This window comes from Caloenas nicobarica, chromosome 15, assembly GCF_036013445.1.
Source record: "Caloenas nicobarica isolate bCalNic1 chromosome 15, bCalNic1.hap1, whole genome shotgun sequence".
Taxonomy (NCBI): domain Eukaryota; kingdom Metazoa; phylum Chordata; class Aves; order Columbiformes; family Columbidae; genus Caloenas; species Caloenas nicobarica.
In genome coordinates, this window is record NC_088259.1 from 15944625 (window position 1) to 15969184 (window position 24560).

At 41.3% G+C, this 24560-nt stretch overlaps 1 protein-coding gene across 1 annotated transcript in view; it reads right to left on the reverse strand.

Moving 5' to 3' along the window:
- BCAS4 (breast carcinoma amplified sequence 4) overlaps nucleotides 1–24315 on the reverse strand; it is a 54618-nt gene extending 30303 nt beyond the window's left edge. The window contains exons 1-3 of the mRNA XM_065645407.1: nucleotides 24234–24315; nucleotides 12822–12923; nucleotides 10349–10483 (exon numbers count right to left, since the gene is read on the reverse strand). Of these exons, the coding sequence (XP_065501479.1) occupies nucleotides 10349–10483; nucleotides 12822–12863 (177 nt within the window). The 5' untranslated portion in view covers nucleotides 12864–12923; nucleotides 24234–24315. The remainder of the gene's footprint in view (nucleotides 1–10348; nucleotides 10484–12821; nucleotides 12924–24233) is intronic.
- Nucleotides 24316–24560: the final 245 nt, after the last annotated feature.

Below are 24560 nucleotides of genomic sequence, written 5' to 3' on the forward strand. Positions count from 1 at the left end.
GAAAACTAGTTTGGTCTCATCTGGCAGTTATGATCTTACATTTCAAGTCGAAGGTGATCTAAGCACGGCACCCTTTCCAGATAAGAACTTGACCTTCGGTCCTGTTTGAATAAACTGTTATTAAAGTGAGTAACATTTTACAAAACCCCTAACAAAACTACAATCTACAATTTTAGAAAACTCAAAACGTAGTGCCAGAAATATTAACTAAGCGTTAAAACCTACTATTTTGGCACCAATTGCTCAAATAGTAAAATTTATTAACTCTTTCTGTGCACTCATGCTTACAGGTTGCCTGACAAGGAATCCTGGTTTGTGGGTTTAGGTAGCTTTGACAAATGGAGCATTCTATTCAGAGAGAAATTTGCTGCATAAAATACTAATTGTGTATGATGCTGAATTGCCAGCAATCAATATTTGTTTCTTACTATGAATACAATCCTTGGAGCTGGCTTAGTGTCAAGTGTTATTAGGTAGACAGTGTGTGGCATTGTAGTAAGGAATCTTCCGCATGAACTGAAAAGATACGGAATTTGATCACCTTATTCTAGGCTGTTTTGCTGCCAAATGTGGGTTAATTTGTATATAGCAGCCTATGTAATAGTTTGCACCCATACTTCCAAAGCAGGCATGGAAGCAGACCACATAGAAATATGAAAACATTGCCCGATTTGCTACATAAAACTTTGTTTTTCAAATCTTTGTCTACAGTTTAGGAACATTCAATAGAAATGAACTGCAAACTACCCGGTTCAAATACGGAGCTGCTGTAAAGTATGGTATCACTGCAGTGCTCAAAGCAGGATCACAATATAAGAGAAAATGCTGGGTATTGCTGTCTGCCATTGTTCCTTCTGCCTCCCTTTTCAGTTGCATATTAATGGCAAAAATGCTAAAATCAGTCAAAGGAAAAAAAAAACCCAAAAGCTCAGTGTCTGGAAACCTCACGTTTTCCTCGATTACTCCTAAAGGATCCCTTTACCACTGAATCTCAGCACATACCATCAAATATTTCAAGTGGAACAAATTCATTAACTTGTAAACATTACTTAACTAACTGCAAGCCAGTGACAGAAACCCAGAGCACTGGTAAATGAACTCCAGGCAGGCACTGCATTTCATGTGTTAATACTTGCCAGCTGCTCATGTTGCACTTTTTTACCACAAGAACAAAATGTGGCTGCTGAGTAAAGACACTTAACAAAAAACGAAATAGGAGAAACCTGGCCTCAGCCATAAACTATGGGTTTATTTTTATTTTTTTTCTTTTACACATGGACACATACTCTGTCTCTCTGCTAAAAACAGAACATACATATAATAGTCTTTTTAGCTATTGTTGCTTTATAATAGCTATGCTAGGAAATTTTAAAGAAAGTGCCTGTGCATGTTTGGTACTCCAGACAGCAAGAAATTTGCCCCAGGGAGAAACCCTTTGTAAAAGAGATGGGGGAAGGGAATATGCTGGTAGACAGAGCGCGCCAGGGAACCAACACATGAGTGTGTGCACATTCGTGTTGGAGGCTCTGGAAAAAAACGCTCGTCATTGCAGCTCCTCAAGGCTCCAGCACAGCAAAGCACCTTTCCTGCTGCACAACCATTGAATCAGGCACGGAACTGCCTGTTGGCCACAGACAATGGCCCAGCCAGGAAGGGGTGGGTACCAGCAGATGGAATGTTTCTCCACTTTGAGAAACATGCAATTTTTAAACGACTTATTTTCCAAAAATTAGTTTTATAAGAAAAGAAGTCCTAACTTCTTACCCTCATGAAAACTAAAGGTGATCAACATTTTGCCCCAAAACTTGGGCCTGTGACTTACAGGATGCCAAGCTTTGTTTTAGCTTTGGCCAAAATGGTATTTCATTCGACATTCAGTGTGCTTCTAGCAATAATCCTAAACAGCACTCAAGCATTTCAGCAATGCAAGTGAAAAGCAATTTGCTATGGCACCAAGGAATAAATATTTCTGAAATTATGTGCCATGAAGTTCTGCTTAGCTGTTGCCAAGTAAAAAAAGAAAGAAAATCGCCTGATCCACGTTTGTGTCTTTTAACAAGTATCATGTTTTAAATGGGTACTTGTAAGGAAAGCATCCGATTAACCACTTTGGTGCATGACATCTACCATCAGTATCCCAGATACACGGAGCAGCAGCTTCTGATCTAGATAGGCAGATTCCAGAGCAGGTTTCTTTACAGAAGCTGCCAGGAGAGAAGCCCGTGTGGTGATCGTGCACGAGGTGGAAACCTCTCCACTGGACGCTGGACAAAACCTTCTCACAAAAGTCGCTGCACAGTAACTGTGCATGAAAAATGGCTCTAATATGTGGCCCAGGCGTAATGATAAAGTCAGTGCATGAAACTTGAAATCGTGACTTCTGGCTCTCTCATTCATTTCCTATTAGTAGTCTATAGAACTATTTTACCTTCATAAAACCACAGCACAGTGTAATTTCTCTGGATGTCGCTTTTCTTTGGATGTATTCCCACTGTCACCTACCATGACTTGATTTTGGTAAAGCTTTATTAGCTGCTGGGGTCCTACTTCCAATGATGGGAAACAGTAAAAACAAACAAACAAAACCAAAACAAAAAACCCCCAACCAAACAAAACCAAAAATAAACCAACCCAACCTACAACAAAAAAAGTTAAAATATTGTGGTCGTAACCAAAGTAAACCAAATATCAGCCTATGTCACACACAAATGAAAAACAACACTAACAGGTTATATTAACACCACAAATACTTGAACACGAGGCACTCTTTAGAGTGAAAAAACCCTTATCTGGTCCCAGATCCTTCATACTTAAAGCTCATGCCTTTTCACTTCCATCCCAGATCTTTGACCAGATCTTTCCTCTCCACAAAGAGCCCAGGTGTTTCTTGAATTCACTTAGCATTTCCAACACTTCACTCATTCTCACATTAATGAAACCCATATGTTTAAGTATTACTGTCACGAGTCACAGAGGTCAGGAGACACCCGCCCCCCCCAGGAGACTTCCAGAAAAAGTCAACCTGATGAACAAAAAGAGTGATTTATATAAGTATTGCTCCTGTTTGAGTATCACTCTAAGATATTATGAAGTATCCACAAGCTACAATGTGTTCCATATTATAAAAGCCAAACCAGAATAAAAACTCCTTTCCAAAATTTCCTCATGCCAACTTCATCCAAATTTTAACACAGAAATTTTTCCGTGTCAAGTATCTGTAGTGGGAATTTTTGTATTTAAACCCTTTACTAACTCACAGTATCTTCCTGGGTCACATACCAGTTTATCTAGTTAAAAAATGGATTCTTTGTTCACCTTTTCTTTTTTAATCCTTTAAGAAAGGACTTCAGATGGAAAACTGAAGTATGACGGTAGTTTATCAAACAAGTTTCATGTAGCGAGAGTCTTCTACTCAGGGCTCGTGCACACTTCCATGTAGTGCCAGGCCACACTGTAGATCATGGTACAACCACGATAAACTAATTTTACTTCTGTATGCCTCCAATTCCCATCAGCAAGTTGGTGCATGTGTTTCCTTTTGCCCTTTTGTCTGGTGTGTTTACCCAAAAAGCAGTTTGCGCCTGGAACTACTGTCAGTCATGTGCTTCAAGATCTAGCCTTACTATAAATTATGGAAGCTTTTTTTTTTTTTTTTAAGTAAAATGTTTTGTAAACAGAAAATCATTTTGAAGGTCAACTTTTTTTTTTGGTGCAGAATTAAAAATAGGCACAGAATAAACACAGAAATTTTTGCTTTTGTCACACAGACCACAATTTCTACAGACATTCCTCTGATGAGACACCATTACACAAGCATATATTACATGGTTACAGAAATAAGTGGAGAAGCATACCATGCTGTGGAGACAATAATCCACAGAAATATGGTAAAACAAAGTTCCCAACAAACTCACCACAACTATGGCTGGCAAAAACATAATTTCTCAGTGTATTACAATCCGTTTGAGATGTTTAACCCTAACATCATCTGAGCTGCAGCATGTTTCTGCATCTCAGCTAGAATTTAAAATGTAGCTGGTAGAGCATAAACTGAGAAAAATAGTATAACCAAAGGAACCGAGAAACAGGGAAAACAGCCATCCTTTTTTAGTAAGAGAATTCTAGTATTTTGGGAAATGTAATTAATTTCTCTTAGGACCAGCTGTATAAATGGCACACCTGTAACAGAGAATCTGGGATGAGAAAAATCCAGACAAGTAATTCTGCTAAGAAAGGGACCCTACAGCACCTGTCACAGTGTACTGCTCTGCTGGCCCTAGGGCATTCACGTTAGAGACACAGCAGCCAAGTTTGAGCTTTTATTATTTCATTGCCTTTTTTTTTTTTTTTTTTAAGAATCAATGGCAGCGCAGCACAGGTTTATGAACAGGAACTCTGAACCACTGAGATTGTGAACTGTAGGTATTTTTCATGCATTGCATTGTAACGATGAATGCACACAATCCTGTTTAACAAGAGAGATAATGGCACAGATCCTCATACGAAGACAGAAACACAAGTACAAACAGAAAATCTGATCCAGCTGAAGCCGTCCTGCATCGCCCAGCAGCCAGGGCGGTGCAGCACTGCGATGGACAACACACAAACGCTTCCATCGACAGCGCGAGCAGCAGCACAGCAGCACTGCTTGCTGCATTCCTTACAGGAGCAGCCAAAGGAGCAGAAGACAAGGGGAGGGTGAAGTGACATTTCCCACTTACTTCACTGGCGCCAGCTACTATTTTTTCTGTAACTAATTCACTTAAACTCTGCACAAGGCAATGTTACGTAGAGCATGCTGAAGGAAGATTTTTTTTCTTTCCTTTCAAGAGCACGCATCAAAGCCTAGTAAACCATATACTGCAGAATATATTTAAACCTCAACAATACTAACCAATAGTCACTGAAACAGAACTCCGGAGGAGGAGCTCTTTAACGTGCAGAGTCTGGGTTTCTATTTTCTGGCACAGATTATACCAGCTTACCGAAAAGCAGTATTTTACAAATCTTTACATATGGAGCCAGAGGCTTTTGTCAGTGAGATGCAGTTATAGCTTAAAATAATTTCTATGGTAGAAAAGAAAGCACTAATGAAGGTGGCTTTCTGACAAATCCAGTTTTTCCTAACTGTTTTTATTCATTCATTTGATCTCAGTGCTGGAATTTTGCAACAGGAATTGGCTCAGTCTCTTTCCAAACATAAAGGGCCTAATCCCTCCCCATCAGAGAACAGGAAGTCAGAAGCCAATCTTAGCACTGATTAAAAAAAAAGAATCTGGATTGTTATTTTAACTTCTTTGTTGCACATAAGCTAGAGAAATTTTTTCCACTACCATTCCAGCATGATGGCTCAATTAGAAGCTGATGTTTCCCCTAAGTGGCACCTGTTTAGCACAAGAGGCACTTTGCCCCATCTTCTCCCTACAGAGCAGCAATTACACTCCAGTTTCTCCCTATCATTGTGTATGTAACTCAGAACACATACTGCACAAATCCTTATTTATGTGCTGCTGCTGCCTTGCTTTGGACAGTCTAACTGTGACATTTCTAGTGTAAAGACTTTTTACACCTGCTCTAGGTGCATTCAAACAAAACTGGTTCAAGTGCAGGTTCAAGAACAGGCAGTATTTTGTACTTGGACTTCTGTCCATGCACACTGTTAGTGCCCACAGTGTTGTACGTGCATCTGCTGGGCCCCACCACCCTTCCCGCACGTTCTCCATGCCCAGGTGTGTGCCCGGGTGCGTTTCCAGTCCCGTGCGCGGTGTTGGAGCCCCAAGCCCTCTCCTCTGCTCCTCCGAACCAGCGGCACTGCCTGGTGTCCAGCACAGCGGTGCAGCCTCCCTCAAGCTCTTCCACCAGAGCCCAGACTCAGCAAACTGGCAAGACACTCTGCCTTCACTTTGAGAATTGTGCCGGCTCTCTCAAAGCTGCAGGTGAATGAGAGCTAGAGCCATGGGTAGCTGAAATCCTGACTTCTGCACCTACTGCATTCCCTCACTTGAATCTTCCCATTTTTAAGTGGTTTTTTTCTCAACACAGAACCAGTATGACCTCTCTGGGGCTCCCAAACCAGGTAATGAATCAGTCCAAATCAGAATGGAACTGAATCAACTTCAAGCGTAGCTGAACACACCCACAGAGCTCTTGACATAAAATATTTAAGTGTGTGTCAGATTTTTTTTTTATTTTTCCCAATATTAAAAAAAATGGCTGGTAGTATTCAGCACTTGAAAATTAATGAGTTTTAAATGTGAACATAGTACATCCCCAGTTTTGAAATAATCTGCTCCATTTTCTCACTTCTCATCTTTCCCATCTGTTATGTTTTAGTAACAATTTACCAAATATTTTTCTTCAAGGCTGTCAGAAAAATCTCATAGCATTTTGGAAACACTAAGCATTATCTTGTGAGGTAAATCAGGACACAAAGAAGTAACACGACGTTTACATGATCACACATTGTCAGTGGCAAAGACAGTAATGGAAATCCCAATATGTGCTGCTTTGGAGTCTTCAAAAAAAGAAATTGGTAATATATACAGTAAACAGGGAACCTGAAACTGACATTAAGTTACATACGAATGATGATCTGGAAAAGTTAAAAAAACGCAAAGTCTCAATATAGGAAAGACTTCTTATTCCAATTATCTATTTTTGTTAAGATTTATTTATGAAAATTCAAACCCAGCTAGCTGTCTTCTATATTAAGCAAAACCTAAACTCTCCATAGCTCCTTAGTTCTTCTGAGCTTTCTTCTCTCAGAGCATGAATGTACTCTCAATCTATGGAGACTGCAGCCAGAAATCTATGTCCAATTCCACACTTTACACCGGTAACCGCTACTTTAGTCAATATAATTCATCAATAACTCTTGCTCATGACTGAGCTCAGATGAACTAATAAAGTAACACACAGAATGCTTCATACACCATCATCAATTTCCCAGTTCAATTTGTCAGAATCTACCCCAGGTGTCAGGAAAAAAAAGCCATTAGCCAGAACCTTAACCAAGACAAGATGGCAAACCCCACCTCAGGTAAAGAGCTGCTGTTCTAGAGATTACAGTATTAGTAGAAAGAAAAAGACAATAAAAAGCCTCCATTAAACGAAAACAAAGGTGCACCTTTTTCTTCATTTCATCGGCGTGAAATATTTGGAGGTTATGATTTTATAAGCCTTTCCCTGCAACTATACAAGGGTTAAAAGTTACTCTAAAAATAAATATTTGTCAAGATTCTCAACCAATGACATTGAAAGAAAATTCCTGGCTTTACAAAAATGCCAGATATGACAAGATGTGTGACAAAACAGCAAGAGTTGCTGACATTCAGTTTTCTTCCCTTAGAAAAGATACCAGTGGTTTTCTTTAAACTCCACATGCTGAAGTTCTATAAAATAGACTTCCTTTCCTTTCTGTAATATTGCTGAACCCCATTCAGCCAGGGCACAGATAACATCTTTGGATAAAAGATTTGAAATCACAGTTTCTCCCATATGAAGTTCAAGCTTTACAGAATAAAAGTTTCTCTTCCACAAAGCTGCAAACTTCACAAGAAAAAGTTATTTCCTCTGTTCTGTTCCCTCAGGAGGTGTTATATTCTTATAACCTGTCAGACTTACCCAGTCATGTTTGAAATATATATTTAGTATAAGGTTGTTTCTTTTCTGACCACCTCTGGATATTCCTAACACAAAGAGTGAATTCTGATTACTCACTTTTCTCCCACAGATTGGACACCTTTCCCAGTGTTCCTGTGCCCTGGAAGTCTATATGAAACAACTTTGTGCATGCCCCAAAAGCACAGGCAAAGATAAAGACAAATATGACAGGATTTTGCTGCACCTTGAAATATAATTACAAACAACGAGATTTTCCTTACATCTAAAACAGCATGCATGTTTAATTAGAAGAGGAAAAAAAACTTAGCTGAAATATATATATATACATGCACACACACTACTCAGAGAGAGGGGAACTCTCAAACTTTTCCACCCCATCTGATCAAGGCTATGGAGAGAAGATACACAAGTGGGATACTCTCATTTCAGAACAAATTAAACTCACCTACAAAGACAGTCCTAATTTTGAAGTGGCAAAAGATGCTGAAGGGGCATCTCTACAATAATATCCTACGGAACAGGGGAAGGGGGATGGACAACCAGAAAGATTTGGAGAGAGTACAGAAACCTGGGTAGTTGGCAGGGATCTTATTAGGTTTCAGGCAACAGTCAAACCAACAGGAAAATTGCTGTAGAAATTCAATCTCCATTTATGTCCTTAAACAATTCAATCCTTTCCTGCACACTTCTACAATAAGTGAATAATTCCTTAGCAACACACAGCGTTGTCATTCAGAGCCAGAATTTAGAGTGAGAGCCACAGTGTAGAAGTTCTTAACAAGCAGCTGTAGGGCATCATTCAAAGGTCTACGCAGCCAAATAATCCCTCTCAAGTGGTAACCAGCTGATGGGATGCCTACTGATAGGCTTAAAGGGTAAATATACAAACTTATTTCCCAGTCTTCAAGAACTTGTAGCTGAAGGACAGATGTTTTGTTTAATATCTATTGTTGGATTTTTTTTTTCCCCATGAATTTGTCTGGTTTCTTTGGGAATAGATAACATCTTGTGCATGTACATTCTATGGCATATTAATACATTGTGTAAGGAAGTATGTCCCTTTTTGTATTGTGAACCTGCCTGCTGATAATTTCACTGGATGACCCTGGTCCTTGAATTATGGGAGGAGTGAATCATTCTCTATTCACCTGCTCCACATACATAATGACTTCACAAATCTCCGTCCTGTCCTCGCTCAGGCTGGGTCTGTTGTTTAGAAATCCCTGTGAGAGAACATTTCCTTATCTGCGCTCATCCTTGTCACCTCTCTCACCATGCCTTCTAGACGTGCAATTATTGGGGGGAAAGGATGGGAGGGAGGGAGGGAGGGATAAGATCAGTAAAGTAAGAAGCTACACCATTCCCTATTTATTATTCTACCATTCCCTATTTGTTGTTCTGTTTTGTTCACTAATATTACCATTCCAAGACACCTGCAAGCATGAATACACAATTATGCAATATTTCAAATTTTTTCTTTGTAATTATAAGGAAAAAAAATTGAAAATTCCATACTGTCTTTAAGTCCAACACAAGCTAGCTTCTGAGTAAATAGTCTGGCTTTTCCACACCCTTATTGGTGTCCCAGTTATAGAACATTATTTGTATAGGCAGACCAACCTTGCAAAACTTCCAGGTCTGATATATTTTCCAGACTGGCTATCTGCTGAAAGTTTTATATGTTTGGAAAGTTTTAGGGAACGAAATCAAGCCAATTCAGATAATGAAATTAAGGAAAATATGTGTTGTTTAGCTCTTCTGAAAAGCACTGATCCCTTCATAAGCTACAACAGGGATTTTAAATTGGCAGTAAACTGCCCTCATATCAGGGACATACTTTCCCATTCTTATGAAAATATTACCGAATTTGGCCAAGTTACAACTCTTCATTGAGTCTATGTATGTGGTTTTCTAAAGATTCACTAGAGTTTGACAGCTGGAGATGAAATCAGTGTACACCATCTCCTGTCCATGCCTCTGTTAACCAGACTGAATATTCATTATTCTCTTTAAGCAGTTAAGGTTTGCCCTGGATCTGCAGAAACTAAACTGGATTTTTTCTGCAACTGAAGCTTTCAGAGGTTGCTATGACACCAGACAAAAATTTGAACTGGTTTAGCTGTACATACATGATCACTGACACCTGTGTATTATTGCCTACCCAGTACATTATGCACACAGGGACAGAACAGATGAAGAGTACATAAAGCTTCCTCGAGTCCACATCAGACCTCATTATCCCTGACTCTCAACATTCTTCTTCTACCAGCAAATATCACTAAAACTCACTGAAAGAGTTCTCGTCCCCCTCTAGTGCTCAGCCATGGATGACTCTATAAAGTAGTTTCAACATAATTGACATAAAAACAAAGACTGGATAGAAAGAACAATCTGTGCTTATTTCTTTCACTGAAAGATGACGTATAGCAACCTTCCTATTTGTATTTACATATACAGAGAAAATAATTTCATTCAGGACCAAAATGTAGAGAACTTCAAAAATTACTGCTGGAACTATTCAATGTAACTCTTAAAAAAGCAGCAGTTCTTTAAAAAAAAAACTGAAAATTTTTAAAAATTAAAAAAATCCATTTACAGAAGCAAGCAGTAGCTAGTTCTTTTATACCACTTAAAATTAATAATTTAATATGCTGTAAGGCTACATTTGATACAGGTATTTAACATCACTTTCACATCTGCTGGAAGCAACTTTAAAAATACTCACATTTTTAAGTGATGAGATAGTTGCACACTGAAATAATTTGCAAATAGTATTAAGAAATGTACTGTGGCTCTTCTCTGCTTCAAGCACCCAGTCTTCTAGGAAGGAAACACGGTGTGCAACCATTTTAACAAATGCCTGTGGAGAGAGGAAAAACACCTAATGAAAATTAAAAGCACATGTGCTGGGTCTCAACATTATCCTAGCTACAGATCAGAAGTCAAAGGAAAAGCTTGAACAAGATTTCAAAGTGCACTATTGTTAATATAAATATCCAAGGGGCACATGCTCATCAGCAGACTACAGACGTTTACAGCTGCGAGAAGAACCACTGGTCATGACCTAAGGCTAATTTTCCTCCTTACCTAAGGCCAGAGTTTTGCTCCCTTTTCAGCATACAGAGTATGTCAGCACTTGCATAGTGTCTAGAGGTCTAACGACAACAGTGGGGTGAAAAGCTCTTCAGAACCAGCAAAGACACTGCTCCTACTGGTGGGAGTGAGAAAGTGGCCAAAGTCGTAGGAGGGAGGAGACAACAGGCAATTTCAGTTAAAAAAAGATCAGGAATTCTTGACCTAAAACACACATGTTCAGTTTCAGTTGAAACTTGAGCCATAAGGGAAAGCCAACTAGAAAGAACAGAGCATTTATTTGTTAAAATACAGAACAGTTTGTAAAGAGTTTTGATGCTCTCTACTAATGATTAAGCTTCGCTATTTTTTTTTTGAGAAGTTGTGCACTGCCCATTTTAGGGATGGGGAAGGTGATGCTGAACAGATGAATTAATTGCCCAAAATGTACCAATGGCAACATCAAAATTAAAACCCAACAGATTCTCATCCTATATAACCACAACAGTTCCTTCCTTTTCTGCTCTTGGGAGAACAAGTTAATTTCTCCCTTGAAAATTCCCATGGATGCTAAGCTTTAAATGTAAAAGTTCTAATTAAAACACTAACTACTGCTCAAATTGCCAATTTAATCTTGTGCTCTCAGATTACTGCCATTACAGTTGGTAATGGTAGGGAGAAAAACTGATTCCTGGCCAATCAAGGTATTATACTCCCTTGATAACCAAAAAAGCCTCTCAACAAAATTCTGCTGCATTATCCTAGGCTACAGTTGTCCTTGAAAAGACTGGTGTTTTCTCCATATTCCAGATTATTATGTCCCTACAGTTGTACTAAAGGAATGGGGTCAGGAAGACTGTGGTGTTGGTTTTTTTTTTCCCTCCCTGTATCAGAGGGAAAAAAGTAATAAGGAACCCTGTTGCTTACCATACTTTTGGCACAAGTAATTGCTTAGAGTTTTAATTTTAGTTTCCTGTTCAAAGACAAAAACACCTTCCCACATTCCCCATAAAATCCCAACCACCTATAAGCATGGAATTTGCAAAAAGACCAAAATGGGTGAGGCACTTCCAGAAACAGCTGGCTTGAAACCTGATTCGGTCAGCTATTTTTCACAGTGCTAGCTGAAGTATAGATTCAATATGGTCAACTTATCAAGTATGCTGAGAGCCCAGTAGCTATTTCTTGGACTGAGGTACTCAGTTCTAAAAATTAGACAGGTTCTAAACAAGTTAACAGTTGACTCGCACTTTTGTTGCCTCAATTTCCTGTCCGAAGGTTTCTCCTGGTGCTGTGTAAGTCCGTAAAATAGGAAGTGGTTTGATAAGTCTGTTATCAAACGTCGGTATAAAAATGCAAACTACAAAAATGAATCACATTTAAAGGAAACTTGCTGAAAGCTAAGGCAATTGTCCTGTCCCTCCCAGAGTAATAAACCTTACCAGAGGATATTACTTTGTACAGGAGTAGAGCCTGAAGCTTAAAGCACTGCCTGTCTGGATTTAATGCCACAAACACTTGGTTTCTTTCCCTTTGAGTCAGTTAAAACTGATTTTAAACATTACACAATTTATCTCCTCATGTTTTCATTATATTCCTCCCAGAGGCAAACTCGCCCTCAGTTGACGCAGATTTTAACATACTGCTTCCTAAATATGGTGAGGCCATCATCTTTGTGAGTCATAGCGGCTTCCCTCATTCAGGATACAACAAACACCAGAACAGACACAACAGAAGATGGGAGCTCAGAAATCTCCCCACTACTACATAGGATGATCTTCACAACTTAAAATGGGTATGTCCAGCACTGGACATGAGACTTGAATTTTTAAATCGTTTCAGAGATATTCAAGTCACAAAACAATTAATATTATTAGTATTATTAATATCAAAACCACAACTAATGCTTTTAAGCTATCATTAGGAATTGTAGAATCCACAGCAATAAATTACTCAGCGATGTTCCAAACCCATAAACACTTATATGTGCTGAACCATGGGTAAACATGTTGATTTAAAAAACAAACATAAGACCACAGAGAGCCATAAACATTTAAACACCTGCACAATTAACCTATAAAACACATAAAGAGAAGGATATAAATTTTCTAATGCAATGAACAAACCTCTAATTTATCAACTTTGGCATAGATGTGGTACATTTCCATCAGCTTGTCTTTAATGAGCGGAATGGTCTCGTCCAGGATCTGGCACGTATCACTTCTAAGCTGCATGAAAAAAAAGTATCTCACATGAGGATGAATTTTGAAGATAAACACTACACTATTTTTTTCACATGAATATTTCAGAAAACATCTATCCAGAAAAGGTATCACAAGGGTCCTTTTGCAGTATGTTATCAAGGAGAGATTGGGAAAAGAACTTACTTTCTCAAGTAATCCATGAGACATTCCAAAAAACAATAGTCAATGGCAGGACTCCCACATCCAACAATTTTAATAGACTTAAAGAATACAAAGGAATATGGATCCCTTCAAAAGAAATTTTTGCCCCAAAGACTGAGTAGAAGATATTCTTCCTTCAACTTCATAGGAAAGAGTAAGGATCTTTTAGCTAAAACAGTGAGAATCTGGAGTTGGGCTAATACTGCAGGGAATTTTCTGGGCATTTTGAGATTTAATCCTGGATCGCCAATAAAGCACAAATGCCCACTATAAGTAATTGAATCCATGGAATATGCATTATAAACTCTAATAGGCACTTAGACATTTTACTGATGATCATATGACTAATTTGTGTGTTTGGTTTTTGGTTTTGTTTTAAGAAATTGCGTTTTAAAAATCTGAGTATAGACAAAGCTATAAAATTACTCGTAGTAAGATTTTATGGCATTTTTATTACCAGAATGACTACATGCAGATCAAGTGCTTTTATAGTGCTATAAGTGTTCTACAATAGGAGATCAAACAGACATATCAAAATAGTAATGACTCAAACCAACTGGTCTCAGCACCACATCCACCAAATATACACACGGACACCTCTCCCAGCAGTGACACAGCTGTACACACAGACACACTGTTATCTTTACAGTATGGACTTTATACCCAACAGAAAGTGAGCACAGACACTCCGGCAGGATCTCTATGAATGAAATCAGACATATTTTCTAACAGTAAATAAAAATACAGAATTAATACCTAATGAAGGAGCCAAAGCAGAAGAATTCCAGGTTTGTTCTATTAAATTGCTTTGGGTCAACAGTGGGCAAAAAAGCTCCTCAATCATAAAGAATATAGGAAAACCAGATTGGTGATCTGTCTGAGATGAGGTTCATACTTGGGTAAACTACATCAGACTAAAATTTGAGCCTGGACTTTCCGAAGTTAAGGCAACAAACGCGTTTGCTAATGTTGGTCTGGGAAAGGACTACGGAAGAGCCACTCTTGCAGCTAACCGCTAGATAACTGCTGGAAATATAACACAGCTTGAGACAGAGCCAGAAAGAGGGAGATGATGTACAGACCTGGTACAAAAACTATCAACAGAAGGTCAGAGCAGACACGGAACAAATCTAAACTATCTGTCTTTGAGGGTAAAAGCAAACAAGCAATACAAGACACAGGAGAGCTGATTTGCCAGCAAGCAGCCTGTGATGAAAGGAAATGATATGCAAATACAATTCAAGAAGAGTCATTCTGCAGCAGTCTGCAGAACCACTGCAACAGAGGAGTTCAAGAGGAGTCAGCACATGACAAAGGGAAATGATTCTCTTGGTGCAGCAACCTCTCCTGAGCCAGAGGAAGCCGGACTGGTCTGAAACCCCACATTTTAAAACAAGATTTATTTCCCCTTGTACAATGTATTTTACTTTATCTTAGTGCTGATTTAGCTGAGTGCTCAGCACAAGCACCAGAGCACAGCAGTCCATAAGAAAAACAAACCAAATCAAACTCGTATTCCTCTCACTAGGTTTTACTATGCTAACTGGAGGAGGGAGGGTTTGATTCAGCTTTGTCTTCTAATTCAAGTCAGCAAGACCAAGCTCAAGGAGGTAGGAAACCAACAGCGCCAAAGTCAGGAGACAGCACAACCAGAGTATGAATGATGAATTGGAACACAAACCAGAAATGGCACATTGCATGTAGGGCAGTGAGAGCCGATCCTTGCATACGCTGCAGTGACAAGCACAGATTCTTTTTAGTTTGTATTTTATAAAAACTATCGCTGTTTCAGGAAACAAAAAAAGTAGCTGGAGCCACAAGTCAAATACACTGTGGAAAGTCTAATTGTCACAGGGACTTTTTCGAAAGGATCTCTCTGTATTCTTTTCCAGTCTTTGATACCATATGTTAACACAGAGTAGCATAAAAGGATCACAAGTAACCACTGTAAACTGAGCAGCTCAGTGGTGAGAAGAGAAAGCTGAGGTTGGTATGTTCCTGAGAAGTCAGCAAACTCAGGCCACAGCAAACCAAACAAAACCACCTCTTTCTCTCTTTTCCCTAGTGATGAAACCAGGTTTCACACCCAGTGCCTCAGGGAGGAGGTTCCCAAAGTGTAAGTCCATGAGACAAAGATAAGCAGTTGGCAGCTGGGCTGTGGAGCCATAACAAAGCAAGATTTACAAACACATTAATTTCCCTGGAGCAAGTTCTGCAAGAAGGTTCAGTGGTTTCAGAACCACTAACCTGTGGTTTTATAAACTGGTGAGTATGCTGGAATATCAACATACATATTAAAAAAAAAAAAAAAAAAAAAAGAGGAGTATCAAATATAAGCTGAGATTTCGTATCTATCCATACATCCTCTTCAAGGATTAGGAGCCAAAGAAATGGAAGTAGTGAATTCCCACATGTAACTAAACCAGCCATGCATCTCTGAATAGATATCACTTTCAATCATTAAGATATACGAGAACCACAAATAATTGTATCTAAAAAGGCAACCAGCAATGACCCATAGAAACAATATAAGATCAGCATATATGAGAGTCTGAATTTTTTTTGCCTGTGTGTCACTGGTTCAAATCATAGTTCAGTTAAAAAGCAGAATTTGATAATTACACTTGGCTCTGAAGCCACTTAGAAGACATTAATTTACTTTGTTGAAGTCAGTGCCCTAAGGAAGACATCACAAAGAGGTAAATGACTGGCACTAAGATTCTTCTAGCACAGCCTTTTCATTGCAAGATGCTCCTTCCATGGCAAGTGCGATGCATGCTGAACTGTATTTACATTGTCACTGCAACTTACCTCCTGTACGAGTGTCCATTTGAAGTGCTGTGCCATGCTGTGCCTAGCCAAGTACAACAGTGTGACACTGGAAATAACATTTTATCTTCCTAGCACTGAGAATCCAGGTTTTTGCTCATTGCAATATTCAAATGTATACATCAAGAGTACTTGTAAGTGAAAAGCAGCAGCACACTCAAAGGAGAAAAGCCAAATCCCTCTCTGTGAATACTTAATGCCCAGTTGAAAAAAGCAAGATTCCTCTTGCCTTTTGTCGGCATAGACAAAAGACAAGTTATTGCTAGGCACAGAAGCTGTAATCAGTTCAAATACTACATTGTATTTATCAGATTCCCAGATACCACTTGATGTGCTGCCGAAAGGAACCTTGCATTGCAGGTACTGGAGAGAAGGCACAGAATCAGCACACTGACTGCAGTGCTTTGATGTTCCCAGATAAGGTCAGTAATCTGCACACCAGGGAATTATTCACAGCCTGCAGGTTGTGGAAAAATGTTTTCGGGGCAATGCAAAGATAGTGTATTGAAACTAAGTTAGTGGGTTTTGTAGAAAAGGTTGGCAAGACAAGAAGTCTCACAGGAAATTGAAAAGCTCACTGGATCTACCTGAACAAGCTTACCATCTTCCCTATATTGGAGCCAAAAAAGTTAAGGTGCATGCCTGACTGATGGGAAAAATCATAAGGTACATACAAAATCTTAGTGTAAGCTCCCAAACAGAAGAATTGAGTGAATGAATTTAAGAATAAACCAGACAGAACACAATCAGCAGTGAAGAGCTATTGATTCAAACCACTTGCTTTGAGCAGGTGACGTCGTATCACTGAAGCAATCATCACCTTTCAGGAATGAACTCTAAGGATTTTTTGGCCCAAGAAACCAATCTATTGTATTCTACATTTTTCACAGACTAAATCTGCTGTACTAGAGAATCTAAAGCTGACAAATGTATGCCAAGATGTATCAAAAAATAGACTGCATGCTCTGAGGTTCACATGCTCCTTTATAGCTATTTTTGTCAAAAGCTGAATGGAAAAACATCTGCTTCAACAGCCACTAATACTGAACCATTCGTACAAGGCACCTATTTCTCCTTTTAAGTCCCCTACTAAACCATATGAGGCTTTGATGAGCCAAGCTTTTGTTTCTTTCCACTCGATGTCACGTCCTTCTGGAAGCAATGAGGCCTCCTTTCCATAAGCAAGACATGCCAACAACAAAACCAGGAACCTCTAATAGAAGTCAAAAGAGCATTAATAACTGGCTGTATTGCTGACTGATTTGCCTAGAACAAGGATGATGGCCTCACTTCTCTTATGCAGAATCCACATCCAGGCTGGAAGAAAGACCTGTCGCACAACAAAAGTATGTTAATTTGAGTTTTCCATGGGTTCTTGCAGACCACACCAGACTGCTTTGGGGCCACCTACTGTGACTCAGGAGTTCTGTCCTTGAGAGTAAGCACATTTCTCTAAACAACACCGGGACACATGAACAGAAAAGTGGAAAGATGCTTAGAAGGCAATATTGGCATTAGTTCTGTAAACAGAAGAACATGTGCAGAAAGGTGAGCACACCAATGTCTTTCATTTGCACTAATGCTGGCAAGAATAAAGCCAGGAAATTGCTTTTCAACTGCCTAAGAGACATTTACCATGTAGTTTTCTTATCTGCTTCACTTTATTCTATCCCTCTCCATTTATCTATATAATTCCTAAGAACCACCCAACAAAATAGCTCATAAGGAACAAGTCTTCCAGGAGTTGTTGGCTGGTCACTTCTTGCCATTAGAAGTGCATTCAATACAATTAGCAACCATTTTATTTGCCAGTGACACATGCATTATAAAAGATGCCTCAAGACAGAAGAAAAATGTGGTAAGGGCTGGTAGAAGACAAGACGGTCAGCGCATCAACGACTGTAAGAGGAAGTCCCTCTAGGTAAACTTGATCCATGCTATCTGAACTAGTGCTCTATGAAACAGTCAGAAAGGGTTCAAATGTGCTATGAGTTCCTCTACCTAATTTTATATCTTTTAGCCTAAGGAAGAAAAAGCTGACTTCAAAAATCACATTTATTATTTTGACATGAACAACATAACCCAAATAGCCTTCAGACAGCGCTACTTTACGCCGAAAGCCAAGGGTAAGCTATGTAGTACCACAAACCTCTTGCTCTAAATGGTTTATCTCAAACAATTAGGCACTGACAATGGCAAAGACAACCGCTGTTTTACAAATGTTGCACAGCGTATGGGTCACAACCCCATCACTTCCCCACTCGGTTACTCCACCTATGTGAACTTCTCTCTTACACTCTCATTGCAGGCTCTTTGGAGACACAACTAGCTCGATGCGTTTGTACGGCACCTCGCGCGGGCGGCCTGAATTCGTAGCTGGTGCCCGTGAATGCTGCCGTACCACACCGCCTGTGTGCGCATCAGTCCAGTGCAGCTGTCCCCGCGAGCGGCCTTCTGGGGAGGTTGCACAGCACCACGCAGGTGACGGGAAGGGCCGGGCGCAGCGCGCAGTTGGTGGTTCCGGGGGCGCTCCCGCCGCCGCCCTTAGCGCCACCTGCTGGGCGCGGCGCAGCGCCGCAGCCCGGCCCGCGGCGGCAAGATGGCCACCCCGCGCGCCGCCCGCCTGCCCGCCCTCGGCGGCGCGGCCGCACGGGCCCGGGCCACGGAGCGGGGCCGCTGTCCCGGGGAGCTCGGCCGGCCCCCTCGGCAGCTCGTCAAGCGTCTCTCCCGCTTCTTTCACCTGGGGGGAGAAGAACAGGGCCTGAGGACGAGCTGGGACCTCATCTGCCGTGCTACCGGGGAGTTGTTTGGCAACCACCACATCCCCAGCTCCAAACGTCCAAAAACCAGATGCGCAAGAACTCGCAGTACTGAGAAATGTAAAATTTGGAGGCTCTGGGAGGGACTTTTCCCTCCACACTAGCAGGTGACCCAAGGGATGTCCCCACCATCTCCGGCCACCCAGGTTTCCAGATCTCACAAGGAGTTTTCTGCCAGCAGCCTTTACGCCTATCGTGTCAACGCGTATTTCAGCAAAAGTTCCTTGCCAAGCATCTTACTCAAGTTTTAAAGCAGGAAGGTTTATTCTAACATTTGCACTTGGATGTAGAAGCAAAGCGTGACTTAGAGAAGACGATTTGAAGTTACAGCCCACGTTATTCACCAATAGAAAACTGGTTAAAACTCCCCAAACCCAACCCATTAGCAAATACCTGACGAGCACACACCAAAACACACATTTTGACTATTCAGAAGTAGAACACTATGAAAGAAAACCAAGAGCGGCTCAGAACGGCGGTTTTGGACAGCCGCTGAAATGCTTTTCCCACATGGGAAAAGGAGCCAGAACTGCACGAAAACTCCGCAGCTCCCCGAGGGCCTGCCCAGAGCCAAGAGCTGCGGCACTCCCAGCGCTGCACGGCTGACAGCTGCTGGACCTGCACTCTTCACTAGAGTTCACAATTAAAGACTGTTGTTCACAGAATCCCAGCAAAGAATTGCAACTACAGGGAGAACAAACCTTCTATTCTGAGCATGGGTTTTTTTAAAAAAATGGAATAATGAGAGTTCAAATACAGGAGATGGAAATCAGTAAAATTAAAAGGTCACCCAAATCCTGCGTTTGCACTGCAATTTAAATAATATAAATACATAATATTCTCCTATCCTAACTGCACCTCAGATTCTCCAAAATTAAAATAATGAACCTGATGAAAACTTTTTTTTTTTAAATAAAGCCAAACAAAGGGAAGTTGTCCCATGTGTTGGGCTATTTCGCTTAAATGGTCATCATAAAAACAGAACAAGAGCAAGGGCTGCCTGAGCAGACCACTTTACCATTTTTCATCTGGGCTGTAAGGAATTATCTCCTTCCTAAATAAAGTTTATTTTCCTTTCACCTGGTAATTAAACTACGGAAATCTGAGTTGCCTCTGAAATTCAAATTGTAGTTTTCAATCCAACAGTTGGGCTAACTCCAGGATTTTCTTGCCATTTTAAAAGTGCCCAAGGACCTCCCAAAACAGGTACAATCACTTTTGTCTGGAACAACATGGCAAAAGGAGTTGCTATCAAGACAAGGCATTAGATAGAAGAAAGGATGCCAGCAGAGGAAGAATAGGTAAGAAGACAAATGGACTTTGTCAGCAAGGGGCAGAATGGAAAAGACTTGATTCTTCATTTAGACTTAAGCGAATATTAAGAGCAGCATCCATCTAAGTTCACCCCAAAGGCTGTGCTTCGTGTGGACTGAAGACGGGCACTGGCATGCAACTCCTCTTTTACTTTATAAAGCCTATTCCACACAAATGGAGCAAATATCATTCTCTGCAGAGCCCAAGTCAACTTTCCAGCTCAGATGAGGCCCCTAACAACCTGTTCCATGTCTATCTGAGCTAAAGATTTCTGTGTGGAAAAGCTGTTTTCCTTCTGCTGCTCCTTCGCATGCTTAAATAAAGGAACAGAATTTCCACAACTAATTTCTCTTCAGAAAGAATGCTCTTCTTTCCCACTGCACATAGGCTAACTCTGAAAAGATCACTGCTAAACAACAGAAAAATTCATAAGAGTTCCCAGTGATTCCACATTACTATAATACATTTAACTTCTGGAAAACTTGTAAGCATTGACTCCGAGGGTCTGATTTCCTGAGGTCTTCATAAGGCAGAGAAACATAATTCCTAGCTTTTTTGTTAAGTGTATTTTACAGCAGAGCAAGCTCAGTGGGTGGTGCAAGCATCAGATGGCCTACAGAACAATTCTATCAAATCCCAATATTTCTTGGCAAGTCTGCACAGTCAGCTTCACAGGCCTGAAGCCACTGATGTAGCCACATGTCCAAAACTGATATCAAACTTACAGCTTTGAAAAGGCCATTGAATGGTAGCAGTCATTAAAGGAATGACTGTAACGCAGGTGTAAATTCCACTAATTCGACAGGTGATGCATTAAAGAAACATCCATTTAAAGAAATTGCATTAGCTGTATAGGTTACTCTCCTGCTCTGACTAAACTTGCAGACATGCTGCAGACAAGTCACTTGCTGACATTACCAGCCCTTCCAAAGTCTACCATAAGCATCTTGCATTCATAATGTTCATATTCAAATGTTGGAGTAGCATGTGCTGGAGGACAAAAGCAAAGTTTATTGGCACCACTGAGAATAAGTTAATTCAAACCAGATTCACAGTCCTTAATTTTTACTCTAGAGTGTTACGCAGCCTAAAAGAAAGAAGACAATAGTAAGAAACAATAGAAAATAGATGCAAACAAACCACTTAACACTATTTCTGCAAGGCATGCTACTATAAAAGCACACTAGGCATAAAAAGCCAAAATACTATGTTTAAAAAGGACTCCACCACAAACAGCAGCTCATATGAATTGCAAAGGAGAAAAATAACATTCTAAGGGCTCAAGGTATTTAAGACTACTTCCAAAATGGTTAAGAGGAGCCTGTTGCAAATTGCAGTATCAACAATATATTTACCATCATCTGTAATTAGGTACTTACTAAACACACCATACAAGCTCCTTCCAGCTGATGATAGAACTCACTGTATATTTATCATTAAGATCTGAAAGAAAATCCACTGAACACATTTCAAAGTTATGATGAAAATATGAGGTGACAAGTGCTTCTTAGTTAAGACTATAATTTCACAATCACTTTAAAATTATATAAGCTGGCAACAGAAGTATCCCATCCTTTTCCATCACTCACTTATGCCCCTAAAGCCAACCCTTTGCACGTGAGAGGACAGACATTCACAGTGGAATGAATCAGGGTTGTTCTAGGTTGAAAACTAACCATTAATTCTTTTGCCATATCATTTTATCTCAGATCAGTTATTGAACTCTATTCATTACACAGCCATTTTAAGGCAACACTGACAAAGAAAACAGGTAGCGAGGGGAAGAGACATCTTGGATCTTTCAACAGCGGTGTTAAGGTATCGTGAAACCTTAGCCAAAGGCACAACAGCACCACTTCCAGATGGCATTTTAATGTACCCATATATCCACTGTTGATTCTCCTGTTTATTTATGGAAAGAAAACAAAATAAAATTAACACCACGACTTCAGTTTGTAACTTAGGCAAAAATACACAGTCTGGCTTTAAGGTTAGTTTTCAGACTTTCTCTCATGTAGTATATACTGTACCCATAGTAATATCCCGCTCTCACCACTTCCCTTTAAATGTCTTTGTTTCTCTTCTTATTTTGCATTCATCATTATCATAGTCTCATTTGCTACAACTGCTACACAAAATCAAAAATCACAATGAAAATCGGGACTTATATGCTAAATTAAAAAATTTTAAAAATGCAAAACTAAGGCAACTCTTTGTGAAAAGGAACTGAAAGCCCTCGTTCTGATTTCCACACCACTGTGATATGTGACAGAGCTGAGCTAGCAAGCCAAGGCCTACAGGAAGAATCATTTAAGAAGACAAAAACTGTGATTAATCCCCAAGGAGGAAAATACCTCAATTATATCACTGCTTTGAGCAAGCTACCAATACGTGCAAGATTCAAGAGAGGTCTGTGTCAAAACACATGTAATTTCAGCCGAAGATGCCTGAAGGAAGCAGAATGACTTGCAAGTAGCAAAGAACACAAGTTGTTTCTGTGTTCCTTGTAAGAACTAACAGGCTTGGCGCTCGAGTCCAAAAATACATAGCCTGCCATGCAACACTATACAGAAAACCTGTTTTATTAATTGGCAGGTCTTCTTTATTTCTTATTTAACATCAGATTGAGTGGCAATTGATAAAACCAATACAATCCAGCTGACATGAACTAATACTTTAATGAAACTTATTCCCTACTAAGTTGTTCACTTTGCAATGTCATCTTAATCAAGCTTGAAAATTCATTTTTGTAATTGTTAACAGCATTAACGATACTTGTTTCTGGCCCACTATAGATGTATAAACGACGAATGAAGCAGATCTTGATCCAGAAGTAAGACAAAGGCTATCAGTGGTTTAACCATATGAAAATTACGTGGGTATCATGGACTAAGCATTATATCATCTTGAAAATGCTGAACAGAAAAGCAAAAAGATCCCAACATTTGGATGTGTGTGAGTGGTCTAGCTCATTGCAAATCATAGATAACTCCATATGGAGAGATGAAATTGATGGGAGTGATGATGTCAAGAGAGAAGCACAGGAAAAAAAAATCTCTTAATAGTGAAACTGAATTAGAGTTTCTCTTTTTTTTTCTTGGACACAAAAATAAATCATATCAACATTTTACTGCCAAAATGAAGGAAGGGGGTGAGTGAGGGAAAGCTGTTTTAAAGACTGATTTAAGAGTGTATTTTATATTGACAAGAGAAAATTTTAAATAATCTGCCCACAGAGAATGCTATTCACTTTGTACCACCACCAGGCTCAAGTGGGATAGGAGCTTCCTGCAGGTCAGAAAAGGGGATATTCCCAAGTGCTCCCTTCTTCGGTTTTTGCAGCCTTCCTCTCTTTTTGGGGGTGGGTGGGAGAATGTCTTCGCCTACAAAATGCAACTTCAAAACCTCTCTCTCTGCCCTCAGGGCTCTCAAGCGTCCCCTATCCGTTACCAGGACGGTGACAGTGCTGTGCAGGGTCACCACTGTCACCATCCTGATGGAGCTGAGCAGCCACACCAGGGTAACTGAGCGCATCCGAGATCCTCAAACTCAGCATCGTTCCACTCGATCACACCAGTGCTTTGAGCCTCACCATCACCAGCAGACTTGTTTCTGCAACATCAAGTAACAGCAGCAGCCACAGTCATTTTAAAAAAGCAGCACGGAAACACTTATTCAGCTATTCGGGAGCTCAGCAGTAGCTCAACTTTGTCCAACACGGCATCCCAGCCCCGGGAGACCTGCAGACCAGGCCCTCCTCAGCCAGAGGGAACGCGAACACCCCGCCGGCGCCGGAAACAAGACAAGCACCACCGAGCAGCGGGCTCGTCCGGAGCTGCGGGCACAGCCCGGCAGCCCCCGGGACAGAGGGGCCGGAGCCTCGGCCCGCGGGCGGGCAGGGCCGGGGGCTGCTCAGGCACCTGCCGGCGGCAGCTGCTCCCCGCTGCCTCTGACCGGGCGAGCGGAGGCTCTCCCGCTGGGAGCCCCCGGCCCGAGCGGCCCCGTGCCCGCCGCCCCTCGCCTCACGGAGCCCCCGCCGCGCTGCACCTGCAGCCTCGCCCCCTCAGCCACCCCCTCGAGCGGCGCCGCCGAGCCCGCCCCTCGCTCCCCAGCTCACGGACCGCCCCCGCGCCGGGACAGCCCCCGCTCGGCGCCCCCTCCCCGCGCCTACCTCCCCCCCCCGGGCGAGCCGCCGCGCCGCGCTGCCCTCAGCTCCTCCGGCCGCGGCACCACCTCCGCTGCAGCTCTTCGCCGCTCCGCGGCCGAGGTGCTGGCAGCCGCCGCCCCGCCCCTGGCTGCCGCTCCTCCCCTCTCTCTCAGCGCTCCCCCCCCTCAGCGTTTCCCGCCGCCTGAGCGGGCCGCGCGCGGCACCTCGCGGCCGGCAGCGCGAGCGCCAACGCTGCGGCGCGAGGCGGCGGCGCGGGCTGTGCCGCCGGCAGCCGGGGCGCCCCGCTCGAGCAGACGAGGGCCTAGGGCTTAGGGACAGGTCTTGTTTAAA